This window comes from Heptranchias perlo, chromosome 13 (assembly GCF_035084215.1).
Source record: "Heptranchias perlo isolate sHepPer1 chromosome 13, sHepPer1.hap1, whole genome shotgun sequence".
Classification (NCBI taxonomy): domain Eukaryota; kingdom Metazoa; phylum Chordata; class Chondrichthyes; order Hexanchiformes; family Hexanchidae; genus Heptranchias; species Heptranchias perlo.
The window spans coordinates 11,621,150-11,635,634 of record NC_090337.1 but is presented as its reverse complement, the minus strand read 5'-3'; the positions used below and the strand labels follow the sequence as shown (position 1 = coordinate 11,635,634).

General features: G+C 42.4%; 1 protein-coding gene across 6 annotated transcripts in view; it reads left to right on the top strand.

Annotated features, from left to right (window-relative positions):
* LOC137331279 (mediator of RNA polymerase II transcription subunit 12-like protein) overlaps positions 1 to 14,485 on the top strand; it is a 482,895-nt gene that overhangs the window by 392,801 nt on the left and 75,609 nt on the right. For all 6 annotated transcript variants that reach the window (XM_067994976.1, XM_067994975.1, XM_067994977.1 and 3 more), the window contains 5 exons: positions 967 to 1,157; positions 3,425 to 3,586; positions 6,102 to 6,213; positions 10,961 to 11,050; positions 13,686 to 13,795. In XM_067994976.1, the coding sequence (XP_067851077.1) occupies positions 967 to 1,157; positions 3,425 to 3,586; positions 6,102 to 6,213; positions 10,961 to 11,050; positions 13,686 to 13,795 (665 nt within the window). The remainder of the gene's footprint in view (positions 1 to 966; positions 1,158 to 3,424; positions 3,587 to 6,101; positions 6,214 to 10,960; positions 11,051 to 13,685; positions 13,796 to 14,485) is intronic.

The window sequence follows — 14,485 nt, the reverse complement described above, 5'->3', positions numbered from 1 at the left end:
GTAGTGCAGGTAGCCACTTACACATGCACATGCTGGTGTATTTGACTTCATCATGCCACCTATTAGAATGTTACTTCTGTGGTCCAAGTCACAGCAGTGATGTTATGGGACATTAATAGCAAATAGAATCTGACTTACCTGGAAGGCTAAGAATGATCAGCTCCTGTGGGTATGTTGCATCACAATGGTGTTGGCCTGTGCATGTTTTACCATGGCCAGAAATCACAGATGCATAATTTGCATCCTATTGCAGAAATAGATGTGACACATAAAAACAGAAATGGTCAAATTTAAATAAAATTAAAAGCTTTAACGTGGTAACAAGGCTGGAATGGAATTCAGGCAAATGCTGATGATCCAGTATTAGTGCAAACATGATGTCGTACACTACAAGATACAATGAAAAAAAATCATTTTACCAGTGTGTGAATTGTATTGTCTTTATACTTAGTGTATACTAGCAGATCTCCCATGGTGTTTTTCGTGGTGTGTCAAAGGATGTGCTATTGGCTGGTGTCTGAGGTGTGACAGCTAAAGAGTGACAATGTAATTGTGATATTGGTAAGATATGTGCACTATATGCAGGACTTTTAATATATTATGTCGTTGTTATCATGGCTGTAATAATAATAGGAGCTGTTGAAATTGGTGAAGTCATGTTTCCTCCTCTTAGTACAGTCAATGATGTTGATGTGGTTGCCACCAATTGCTTCTGCAGTGGGAGAAGGGTAAAGCATTAATAGCTACTTTGATTTTAACAGTTAAATACATTTGGACGTGCCTATATAAGGAAGAAAGATAATTCCATTACCTGCAAGGCCACCCATTGCATTTTGACGGTGTTGACATAGAGCTGTAAATAGAGCTGAAACATACAGTCAGTTCTTGTCACGATGATGTTGAATATTGTTCTTGAGATATGTGCTTCCAAAGCTGTTGCACTTTTTACTGATTATTTTTTGGCAGGGTCCAGCTTCAGTTGCTGAGATGAACTCGTTGTTAGAAAATATCGCCAAGGCCACCATTGAGGTCTTCCAGCAATCGGCTGAGCTGAACAGTAGTGTTGTGACAGCTGGAATTGGGCTGTTCAACCCAAACAATAACTGCAACAATGGAAATAGTAACCCAAGGCAGAATGGCAAAAAGACATTCCTAAGGTAAAGCACACTCTGAGCAGCAGGGAATGGGATTAGAGATGAGTTACAATTATTCTGATTTTCTTTACTTGTATATGCTGGCATAGCAGGATGCAGCTAGATGCAATAGTAATGACGGTGGCGTACAGATTTGACACCAGTAGTTACTGGAAGGCTTGGAGAAATTGTCTGAGGTGCTGACGGGTAACAGCAAGTTGACATTTACCAGCTGTATTCTCCAGCTCCAGTATTCTCTGGTTCATGGCCCAGCAATCCTGGCTTGATAAGTCAATGCTTAACTCTGCATTTGAACTCCTCTGTCTAAAGAATAGAGTTCCAGATAGCAGCACAGTGTGAGAGAGAGTTCAACAGACTGGGCAAATGGTGTGTGAAGCTTCACTAATAGCATTCAATGCAGGATTGTAGCAGTACTCTCACAGTATGCTGATCCTCTCTTTGGCCAGGTTTTCCTTTCTCCCCTTCCCCCTCCCCTATTTCCTGGAGGCACTTCTTCATATTGGGGTACAGTTCTGCAGGCACCAGTCAGTCTCTAGTACCTCTTTGATCAGTCTTGATGTGTGAGCCTAAAGCGTGAGTGTTGGCAGGCTGTTGGACTGTGGAAGCTGTTGCAGTTGAACATGATCCTGTCCTCAATGTCCGTACAAGGATTTTCCAGCAGGGATCACTGAATGGCTATGAGGAGGAAAAATTCTACCCGATTTTTCACCTTCCCTTGCTCAGGGATCTTGAGGCAAGTTACAGTGCCTCAACTGCCTAGGCTGGCTGAGATTGAGATCAACTGACTCAGCACAGACCAGAATCTAATTTGATCTCCAGGTCTGGTTTCGATCGTCTGAGGGGGTCAGAGAGGGATTTTCCACGGTATTTTTTCTGCTATTGGCCCTGGGTTTTTTCTCTTTTTTTTGACCCTCCCATGAGATTACATGGCAGTGGTGGGGCCGTGTAAGGAAGTGTCCAGTCATGATGCTCTAGCAATCATGGTGTGGGGTAGGCTCGATGGACCAGCTGCTCTTTGCCTGCCCGTCAATTTTGTACGTTCCTAACCTGGGACCTTCTGATCTGAATGGCTGAGTTTTACAATGCCTTTAAAAGCTGAGCCATCGGGAGCTCAATGCAGAATGTCAAATGTAACTTAGCAGATCTTGTGTTCCTGGCATAAACTTGGCGTCTAGCTTAAACACTCCAGCAACTCCTGTGCTGTTGCTCCAGTCAGCATCCTGTAGAGGAATGACAGCTGGCCACTTCTCTCTGCTATTCTTCACCATCCTTTAACTGAGGTTCTGGTGGTTCAGACAAGTGTTTAAACAAACAGAACCCATGGCACTTTTTGAAGAGGAGCTGCGTGTTCACCAGGTGCGCTGACCAGCATTCCCCTCTCAACTAATGCCAGTGCGGTTTGTGGGACATTGCTGCCACAGAATGGCTGACTATTTGCCTACATAATAGTCACCCAATTATAAAATAACCCACGTGAAGCGCTTTGGGATCTTTCGACATGACGGAGCACAATATAAATGCAAATATTGTTGCTTTGAGACATTTCTGCGTGACAAGATGCGATATAAAAGCAAGTATTATTAATAATGATTTCACTGAAGTGAACGAGCTCCAGCATAGAGTTCAGTATGAGCTTGTCCATGGTACACGGTAAACTGTTGTGAACCCCCAGTGTTTTACAAAGCATCACCAGGCACAGTCTTGAGGTTGAATTATTGCTCTAATTTCACTACCAGGCATTCCTACTTTTTACAGTCTGGGGTTGCTTTGCAGCAGATGTAATAAAGATGATGTAGTGCTTAGAGGTTTGTGATAAGTGAGGCTTTTGTGTTAGGACATGAAAAGAAAGTTAGAAATGTGGAGCAAGTCACTCAGCATTTAAAAAGGGAAAAGATAGGTTAACATTTGAATAAAGACACCCCATTGTTTTTACTCTGATCTGAACACTAACTTCTCTTTTCAGGTGCTGATAGACCTGTTCTGTATTTCGAGAATATTTGTTTATATTTCAGATTTGCAGCATTTCCCCCCCCCCCTCTCTTTAATCTTTTCTGTGAGTCTCTGGTACATACTGCAGTTTCCCTTTTTGCAGTTGGAGACTTTGCTTGCTGAAAGCCACAAGGTTCTAAATGAGTTAAGATTAACTGTCTCCATTTGATTGATGTTTCAATAGATTTTTGCAGTAATAAAAACCTGAAAATAAAATCTCCATTTGCTGAGTTTCGCTCTGTGTGTGTGTATGTGTGTGTGTGCGTGTGGTTTACATTCAGTTGCTCGGAGAGAAAAGGAGTTTGGCTGGTGGCACCGCTGATTGCAAAACTGCCCACATCCGTTCAGGGTCGAGTCTTAAAGGCTGCTGGAGAAGAGCTCGAGAAAGGTCAACACTTGGGGTCATCATCTAAAAAAGAAAGAGACAGACAAAAGCAGAAAAGGTAAGAAAATTACCATGGCAGCAAATTTATTAGAAGGAACTGAAAAAAAAAGAACCAGGGGTAATAGGTAGAGTATTATTCCCGTTGTAATGCAAATGTTTATAATAAAACAGTTTTTAAAAAAAAACAACATACCAGGAAAGTCCTAGGTTTGATTCCCCAATCTGTATTAGCAGACCTCAAATGGGGCAGCAGTTGAGGTACAGTCCCCAGCGCTTATAGCAGGCGCATTGGTTTCAACCCAATTTGTCTGCTGTAACCAAAATGTTTTTTTAAAGCACACAGGCAACCTTCATCCTCTGCCTCTCCACTTCCTGCTCTGTCTAAATGCCCCAGTGATGATCCCAACGGGAGAGGGGGAGGTAGTGGTCTGGTCAGTTTCACCTGTAGTGTTGGAGAGCTGAACGGGGCTGAGGTACACAGCAGTCTGGTCAGTTTCACCTGAAGGCGACGGGGTTGCCCGAAAGTACTTAATGACAGGTAATTGCACTTTAACGAGGTGAAAACAGCTGCTTGAACTGATCCAAAATAGCCAGCTTGCTTAATATGGTTTAAGCAGCGCCTTTGTAATTGACGGCTATGGTAATGGCAAATGGTTAGCGTGATTTTAGCCCGATATAGGCAGCTGTTTAGGATAAGCATGAATGGTGTAAGTGGTGGGGACTGTACTACAATTATCCTCAGCACTCCTGAGCTCAGCAAGGGAAAAAAGGTTCCAACTCCTGATTGCTACTCCTGCCCAAAGCACATGTATGTGGACATCAAGTGAGGACAGGATTGGGCTTGGCTGTGATTTCTCCTACAGCCAGATAGCCTGCTGACACTCATTCAAGGCTCATGTGTGATAAAACTTTTTTAATAAAGATTAGAAGAACTTAGGGGGTTAGATATAGAAATCTTTAAAAGTAGGAGGACAAGTTGATAAAACGGTGTTTTTTGTATATAAAAAGCATATGGGCTCCTAGGTTTTGTTAAAAGGGCTATAGAGTACAAAAAGAGATAATGCAAAGCCTGTACTGAGCATTGATTAAGCTGCAGTTAAAATGTTGGCTCCAGATTTGAACACCATACTTTAGGAAGACTATGCAAGATTATATGTGGGTGCAGAAGAGATTCACTAAGACGCAAGGAATGAAAGGCTTTAGTTATGAGGACAGACCAGACAAACTAAGCTAAAGCAGAGAACCGAGAAGGTTAAGAGGAGATCTGATTAAAATCATCAAACATTTTGATAAGGTAATTTGGGAAAAATAATTTCCACTGGTTCTTGAGTGAGTAACTGGAGGGGGTAATGGAAAGATAAACACCAAAGAATGAAGGGAGAGGTCAGGAGAAATTCTTTTACTCAGCGGGTGTTCAGACGTGAAATGCCGTACCGGAAGCAGAATCCATAATAGTTTTTAAAAGGGGAGTGGGATAAATATTTGAAAAACTAAAATGCAGGAGTGTATGAGGAAATGGCAGGGAAATGGGACTGAGTAGATAACACTTTCAGAAAGCTGGTACAGACATAATCGTTTTCCTTCTGTGCTGTAAGATTCCATGAATAATTGGCATTTTATTGAAGTACTAGAAAGTGACCAATACAAGGAATCATTCCCTTCAGGAGAAAGGGTGGTGGTGGGGGCTAGCTGAAGAGCAAAGTGGCGAGAAAGCAATAATGTCCATTTATTTAGTAGCGACTTTAACATTAAAAAAAAAAGCCCAAAGTGCTTACGAAAAGCATATGGTGAATGAGCATCGAAGGAGTGAAGGATGCCAAAAAAATCTTGGTCAAAGAGATGGATTTTGAGGAGGTGTTTAAAGCAGAGAAAAAAGATGCAGAAGTAAAGAGGTTTAGGGAGAGCATTCCAGGGAGTAGGATGCTGGCTGCTGTGCCAACTGAAGGGACAAGATGGGAGAGCTGGGGAATGCCTAGGGCAGCAGAAAGGTGCAGAAGTAGGGCGGAGCAAGGCCATGAAGGGATTTAACTTAAAGGATGATTGTAACAAAAAAAGGCCAGGGAAACGTAAAACTAAAACTTTAAAATTCTTTCTAAAAGAAACAATTTGGATGTTGGGCAGTTACACGTGGTGATGATGTGGGTAGCAACACAAAGGAAATGCCTTATAGTGCTGGAAATAACACCACTGCCTTCTGGCAGTCTATGTTGTAATCCACAGCCTGAGTTATTTCTGTATGTGCACTTGTCTGAAGCCAGATTATTTAAAAATAAATGAGTGCTTTCTGCACGAGGTGCTTTAGTCATTCCTGCCCCAGAACATCTAACCGTCACTCCACAGCAGCTACTCAGCACCCCCACCTCAGCATTTCTACCCCCGTTTTGATTTTGATTTTCCTCCTTCTGTAATTCATTGTCCCCCACACCCAAGCTTCATTTGGATGAAGAGTCTTTATATGATGAATTGGAACATGTGCTTCAGTTGGAATTGTGTCAGAATCAGCGATAAGATTCTATTCTGTTCGCATCTGTCTCTTGATTAACCTCTGTCCGTTACTTTTTTTTAATCCATAGCATGTCACTGTTGAGCCAACAGCCATTCCTGTCCTTGGTCCTCACCTGCCTAAAGGGGCAGGATGAGCAGCGAGAAGGCTTGCTGACCTCCTTGCAAAATCAGATCAACCAGGTAATAGGTTCTAAGAAAGAAAATCAGCACATGCATCATGTGGCACTGGGGCCAGTGAGGGTAAAAAATCCTACAATTTGTGAACAAAAGTATACTTTGACATTGTACAGTTGGACCTTGCTGTATTGAACTCTGGATTTATTTGCCAATGAGGGATCGAGTACTGGCCCCGTCAGGCTCGTGGAATTCAAACAGTAGCGCCTAGCGGTATTGCTGACGTAACAAGCATTACAGCAAATTGCCTGTAGGAGGGAGGATCATTGGGGTTTGGGTGGCCTTTATTGAATCTGGAGTTCTAGTAATCTAGAGCACAATACAACGAGGTCCTACTTAGCAAATCCAGAGCTATGGAATTTCCACCCTACTGAATGAACTAATCCAGACAAAGACCAGTCAGTTGAGGTTCTTTGGTCCTGAGGAATGTCATAAACTTATTAATGCACCAAACCAATACAATATTCTACTTATTCTTTAACTGAAGAGACTTAAAAATACAAAGGTGGTTGAAATTTTTCTATGTAGGTCATAACAGGTGCGTTCTGAGGGCTTGTGTTTCCCATTGGTTGCTAATAGTCCTCATGGTGCACCTGAAGCTGTACACAGGACTCAATGCAATGGAACAAAAATAGCAGCAACTTGCATTTATGTAGTGCCTTTAATGTAGAAAAACCTCCTGTGGTGATGATGCTGAGGCAAAGGAGAGATTAGATGGGGTGAGACCAAAAAGATGGGCTTTAAAGAGGGAAGTACAGAGGCAGAGAGAGGAATAGGGAATGAATCTTAGAAAGCGGGATCGAGGCAGCTGAAGGCACGGCCACCAATAGTGGGGAATGCCCAACAGCCCAGAGATGGAGGAACAAAGCATTCAGGGGAGGGTGGGTTGTAGGACTGGAAGAAGCTACAGAGGTGTGGAGGGCAAGGAAAAGGAGGAATTTAAAAACAAGGAGAAGAATTTTAAATCTGGGGTTTTGGAGGAATGGGAGACAATGTAGATCATTGAGAATTGGGGGTAATGGGTGAGTGGGATTTGGTGAGGGGATAGGATAGCGGCAGCAGAATTTTGGATGAAGTGGAATTTATGGAAGGGTGAGGGATGGGAGAGCATTGGAGTAATCTGGTTTGGAGGTTTCAGCAGTGGAAGGGATGAGGTAAGCCTTAAAGCAGGTGATGTTACACAGGTGGAAATAAGCAGTCTTTGTCATAGAGAGGATGTGGAGTTAGAAACACAGCCAAAGTGCGAACAGTCTGGCTCAGTCTCAGAGTGGCCAGGGAGGAAGATGGAGGCAGTGGCAAAAGAGCAGAGTTTGGGGTGGGGGCCAAAGACAATGCCATTAGTATTCCCACTGTTTAGCTGGAAGGGGCTAAGACTCATCCAAGACTGGATGTCTGACAAGGAACCTTGACTATCTCTGGTAAGGTAACCCTGCCTCCAGGAAATAATGGAGGATAATTGAGAGTCCACACATTTTAGTCTTGCATGTATGGTACAGTAATGCCCTAGGCTCAGGAATGAAGACAAGTACAATACATAACATAAATGGAATTTAACCTTTCTTGGGCTGAGCAGTTGATTTTCATTAGACAAGAGGAGATCGGTGTTTAGTGGGCTGTGCAATGAAGCAATATCTCGCGCAAGGTTTTGTTCTGTTAAAAGTTCAGGCAGGTAAGTGGGATGCAGGTAATGAGATTCCACTGTATTGTCATGCCCTTCCTCCTCCCTGAATCTTCACTGTGTTAAAATCGAGACTCATCACATGGGGTCTTGCTCAATCTTTCCCAGAACTTTTCAACTCCTTTCTGCTATGGTCAACAGACAGGTAGTCTGCACCTAACATCTATTTCCTCGTTTACCTAGTCTTCTCTCCTAATTCTTTTCAACCATCATTGTGTTTTGCACTATGGGCCTTGGCCATTCCTTGAAGTTTCCTAAAAACACATTTAAAAAAAAATTATCATTGGTGCGAGATGTCAGTGCAGGAATAACAACACTCATTGAAATCATGATATAGACATCGAGGAAGGTGTCAGGGCAAGTCCAATGACCACCAGATATCATGTCGTGGAAAGGAACAGCTCACTAAGAGGTGTTACAGAAAGGCTAATGGCTGTGCTTTGTGCTCTTACATTATCTAATGCATTTGCAGGTGGCCATTTTCTGTACTCTCTTTACATGTAACCACCAGGACTTAATTTAATGTTATCCGAGTTACAAAATGCAGATAGATTTTTATATTTTTTCACAAATATTTCAAGTAATAATATAATTGTGCCTGCAAGAGTCATGGTCAGGTGAGTGCCATCAACAGCAACAACAACAACTTGCATTTATATAGTGCCTTTAACATAGTAAAACATCCCAAGGTGCTTCACAGGAGCGTAATCAAAATTTGATACCAAGCCACATAAGGAGATATTAGGACAGATCAAAGAGGTAGGTTTTAAGGAGCGCATTGGAGGAGGAGAGAGATGCAGAGAGATTTAGGGAGGGAATTCTAGAGCTTAGGTCCTAGGCTGTTGAAAACCAGGGATGTGCAAGAGGCCTGAATTGGAGGAGCGCAGAGACCTCGGAGGGTTGTAGGGCTGGAGGAGGTAAATCTTTTATTTTGGCCTCTGTCTTACTTTTATCATATTTAATTTGGCTCTAAATATGGAAGTGTGTTTGCTGATGCTCATTTCTATGTGCGATGGGTCGATTCTTGTGATAATGATTATATCTGAGGATGATGACTTCTGAGCACAGTATCTTAATCAGGGTCAGATCCTGTAAGATTAGCAGTGCCACTCAGCGAATAAGTCAAACCATTGCTGAAAACAGAGTGAGTAATGATCTTCAAGATTAACATTATCCATTGAGTACTGGAGAAAATAAAACAAGCAAGTCAGCTTCTTTGAAATAGTATCATGCATCCAGTTTTTGGACCAGACGCACTTGAATTTTGATCAGTGTCCAGAAATATCTAAAACATAAACTGCACAGCAAAACTTTAATTATTAAAATGTTTATTTTTCCCCAATATCTCTCTCTTAGAATTTAGTGGCCTTAATGATTGAGGTTTTCAGTTACCTTTTACTAACCAGAAAGCACTGATCAGATATCAAATCATAATCCTACACCCCTGCTCTTCTCTCTCTCACCCCCCCTCCTCCATCCCTTTGCCCTGTTCTTATCAGACTTCTCTGATTCTTTGTCCAGTTTTGAACTTGGCAAAGGATGGCGAACCTACTGATTTGCACACTGTTTACGCAAAGGTCATCATTTTCCTGTATACTCGTGAAATATATTCCAATGGTGTGAGTTGATAGAATAATCTCACTCAGTTTGAGTCTTCTGATACGGTCCCAGCTTCTGTACGTATCTCTGTAGATACAGCATCTTACTGAAGGTGTCACTCTGCGATTCCTTTCTGGATTTCCAGAAGTATGCCTGCAGGATTTTAAAGCTACAATTACGATTTATTACTCAAAAGGTTAATTGAAATTTCTCAGCGGAAAAAACAGGAGAATAACCGTTTTTCTCTGTTATTAACAATCTGCCAACAAAATCACACTTGCAAATAGGTTTCAAAGACTCAAATGTCATTAGCAAGCTGTTAATTGAGCAGAAAAGCAGCCATTCTCCTGAATTTATTACAAGAAATATCATCCCTTGCAATTTATTCTCAGGTTGCTTTTTTTCTTCATTTTTTTTTCCCCTCATGGTTTCTGTTGGTTTTCCTAATTTTTTTCTGATATCATAGAATCACACAACACATCTGGCCCATCATCCCTGTGTTGGCCCTTCGAAAGAGCTATCCAATCAGCCCCATTCCCCTTGGTATGTTGCTGCAGAAATGGGCAGATGCCTCCAGCAGCAACCCCCTCTTTCAGGACTATGATTCCATCCCTCTGGCCAGCCCTGGCCTCTCAGACCTAACCATCATCTCCCAGATTCCTTTCTGTGGCCAGCCCTCTGACTCCGCCCCCCCCCCCACCTCACCTCTTACTTGCATTCTGCAGCTGCCGAGGCCACTGCTTTCTTTCTTCTGGCTTATTTTCCATGACTGGATCTCTCGTTCATTCCTCCAGGGTCAATCATTGTTGCCAGGCCTGAAGCCGTCCCTCTCGCTCCTCATCTCTGGCCAAACCTGAGTGCCTCCTATAGGAACATTAGGAACAGGAGTAGGCTATTAACATAAGAACATAAGAAATAGGAGCAGGAGTCGGCCATGTGTCCCCTCGAACCTGCTCCACCATCCAATAAGATCATGTCTGATCTTCAACCTCAACTCCACTTTCCCGCCCTATCCCCATATGCCTTGATTCCCTTAGTGTCCAAAAATCTATCGGCCTCAATCTTGAATATGCTCAACGACTGAGCATCCACAGCACCCGGGGTAGAGAATTCCAAAGATCATGGCTGATCTGCACCATTTTCTTGCCTTTGTTCCACAGGCTCCCTCTCTGTTGCCAGCGGTGAATCTCCCCCTTTAACTCTGCTGTGTGACTAGGCCTGCGCGCTACCTTCCAATTCCCTCTCTGTGGTGGATCTCTGAGTCCTTCCTCCATCCCTCTCTCCAGACTTCCAGTTCAAAAATAAAAGATTCTCCTGCCTCTGTACTGCTGTCTGGGACACCAGTGTGTAATTTCACTTTAATAATTTATACTCTGTATATTGTGTGTTAGTTTATGATTTAAGGGCAACTGAAATGAATGGAAATGAATACTAATGCCAGCTAATAAAACCCATTCTTCAATGCAATGTTCCCAGATTTTGAGTAACTGGCGGGAAGAACGTTACCAAGATGACATAAAAGCCCGTCAGATGATGCATGAAGCTTTGCAGCTGCGTCTGAATCTGGTGAGACAGCGGTGTGACTGCCGTCAAAATATTTCTTTTAAAAACAGGAAGCATTACATCAAAGTGAAGAAACACAGGGCAACATTGGTTAGCTTTGCACACAGTTAGGCCCATTGCACAATGTGTATCCTCTTATCTCTCTTCTACTGCTCTGGAGGCAGTAGCATGTGATGTTCGTGGCACCTTGAGAGAGTGGAGAGAGGACCAATGCACCCTGCCAATATTCTGCTCAGTTTTAAGGTGAGCATCTGCCTCGTACTCATGATTTGAATGATTCAGAAAGCTGTTAGACTGTCAGGCGCCCTTTACCTTACGGAGCTGCGATGGGTGAGACCCCTGACTTTGTCAGCAGCCCTGTAAAGGAAAAAAGGCAGTGCTAGTGAAGATTTGTTGAGTTACTTACCTTTTAGTTTGGGGAGCACCATTTTCATCAAGGCGCTATCAGGCAGAAGCTTCATCCTAATGAGTTTTGACTCAATTTTCGTCATTATGTTGGGCGTGCAAGTTTCCTCTGAAGGACTGGGTTTTGCAAGTACCTCTAGAGGCAGCAGCACCCCCAGATGGCCAATACAAATGCTGCCAGCTGTTTGGTTTCCTGGGCCTTGGCCTGTACACACAGTCTGGTGTCAAAAATCGAATTCCAATGCACAACTTTCTCGCAGCTGTACATGGGCTCTTGTTCCATTGCTGTGGAATCAGCCACACAATATAAACAGGCCTGAATCTACAGCCCAATGGTATTACAGAACTTCTATAACAAAGATTATTACTCGACTATGGCTCCAGTAGTTTATTTTTTATTTTGTTTTCCCAACAACCCTGGGAAAGAAATTGGCAAACACATTTCACGAAATTGGTCCCACCTAAGAGGAAGGGTGTTATCTTCAAGAGAGTGAATGTTTATTTTCTTTCCCCCTTCTTTATTTCTTTATTGCTGGAGATAGCAGTCTAGTGACAGCGTGAAACAGCTTGAGTAGCTGTGGACTTGGAAATTGTCACTAATTTGCTCATTGCTTTCACAGGCCATGAAGTTGGCTTCTGTTGAAAAGGGGTACAAAAAAAATTCACACTGATGCAGCGGGATGCATTATTCTGAGGTTGGGGTTGTGATATAATGTGCAATCAGTGTAGAGGATCATTTGCTGTGTGTCTGGCCTGTGAGCATTTGCCGACACTGGGTGGCAAAGATGGAAAAATGTTCCATTTCGCAGCACTGACATCTATCACCCTGGTGATCGCGGAGGAGAAATGCACCCAAATATAATACTGTTGGATGGTGAGAGTATTACTCTACCCTTATTCTACTCATGCATTGTTTCAAAATAATCTCTTAACTCATTCCATTCAAAAATCAAAATAAGGTTTTAATTGTTCTGCCCAGCTAAATCTTCGTTTGGGGAAAAATTGATATTTAGTATCATAGTATGTTACAACACAGAAGGAGACCATTCGGCCCATCGTACCTGTGCCGGCTCTTTGAAAGAGCTATCCAATTAGTCCCACTTCCCTGCTCTTTCCCCATAACCATGTAATTTTTTCCCCTTCAAGTATTTATCCAATTCCTTTTTGAAAGTTACTATTGAATCTGCTTCCACCACCCTTTCAGGCAGTGCATCCAGATCATAACAACTCGCTGCGTTAACAAAAAATGTTTCCTCATGGTGCCTCTGGTTCTTTTGCCGATCACCTTAAATCTGGGTCCTCTGGTTACCGACTCTTCTGCCACTGGAAACAGTTTCCCCTTACTCAAAACCGTTCATGATTTTGAACACCTCTATCAAATCTCCTCTTAACCATCTCTGCTCTAAGAAGAACAATCCCAGCTTCTCCAGCCTCTCCACATAATTGAAGTCCCCCATCCCTGGAACCATTCTAGTAAATCTCTTCTGCACCATTTCTAAGGATTTGACATCCTTCCTAAAGTGTGGTGCCCAGAATTGAACACAATACTTCAGCGGAGACCTAACCAGTATTTTATAAGGGTTTTGCATAACTTCCTAGCTTTTGTACTTTGATTCTATTAATAGAGCAAAGGATGCCATATGCTTTTTTAACAGCCTTCTCAACTCGTCCTGCCACCTTCAAAGATTTGTGTACACACACCCCCAGGTGTCTCTGTTCCTGCACCCCCTTTAAAATTGTACCATTTAGTTTATATTGCCTCTCCTCATTCTTCCGACCAAAATGTGTCACTTCACACATCTCTGCGTTAAATTTCACCTGCCATGTGTCTGCCCATTTCATCAGTCTGTCTATGAGCTTCTGAAGTCTGTTACTATCCTCCACATTGTTTACTACATTTCCGAGTTTTGTGTCATCCTCAAACTTTGAAATTATACCCTCTATACCCAAGTCCAGGTCATTAATATATATCAAAAATAGCAATGGCCCTAATACCATCCCCTGGGAACACCACTGTATACTTCCATTCAGTCTGAAAAACAACCGTTCACCGCTGTTCTCTGCTTTCTGTCCCTTAGCCAATTTTGTATCCACGCTGCCACTGTCCCTTTAATTCCATGGGCTTTAATTTTGCTAACAAGTTTATTATGTGGTACTTTATCAAATGGAATTGATTGTAAATGAGGCCTTTCTCTTGTTGGATAACTGTCCGTGTTTGGTCCTCCCTTTCTAGGTTGGTGGGATGTTTGACACTGTGCAACGGAGCACCCAGTGGACTACAGATTGGGCTCTTTTGCTTCTACAGATTATTACCTCAGGAACTGTTGATGTGCAGACTAACAAGTATGTTTTTTTTAATATATTGATTCAGAGGATAATTGTTAATTGAACAATTTGAGCAACATGTTAGAATTTTATATATTTTTTTAAACACTGTTTGAATGCGTGGGTATAATTGATTAAAACTCTAAGTCTAAAAGTTTCCCGAGTTTTGAAAATGCTCAGGTATTTACTGTCCCTAAGCTCTGGAATTCCCTCCCGAAGCCTCTCTACCCCTCTCTCTCCTCCTTTAAGAAGCTGCTTAAAAATACCTCTTTGGCCAAGCTTTTGGGCATCTCACCTAATATCTCCTTTGTGGCTCGGTGTCAAATTTTGTTTGCAAATGCTCCTGTGAAACACCTTGGGACATTCTACCATGTTAATGACTCATAACCTGAGCAAAATCTCATGGCTTCAGGTGTGATGCCCCATTTAATCAACAAGAGGTTCTGACTGAGTAACACCAGGGTAACAACATTTTTTCCTATTCTTTATTTCAGTCTTTTTCTCTCTAGAGATCTCTCCCTTATCTTTGTTATTCCTCTTCTCCCCCTTCGCACAGTTTTTTTTAAACTCTCTCCGACTCTACTTCTTCCCCATTTAGTTGTTAAAATATTGCAAAGGACCACTGAGATTTCAGCACAGAAGGAGGCCATTTGTGTCTGTGCTCTACATCAGAGCTATTTACTGTAATCCCATTTTCCTGTTCTTTAC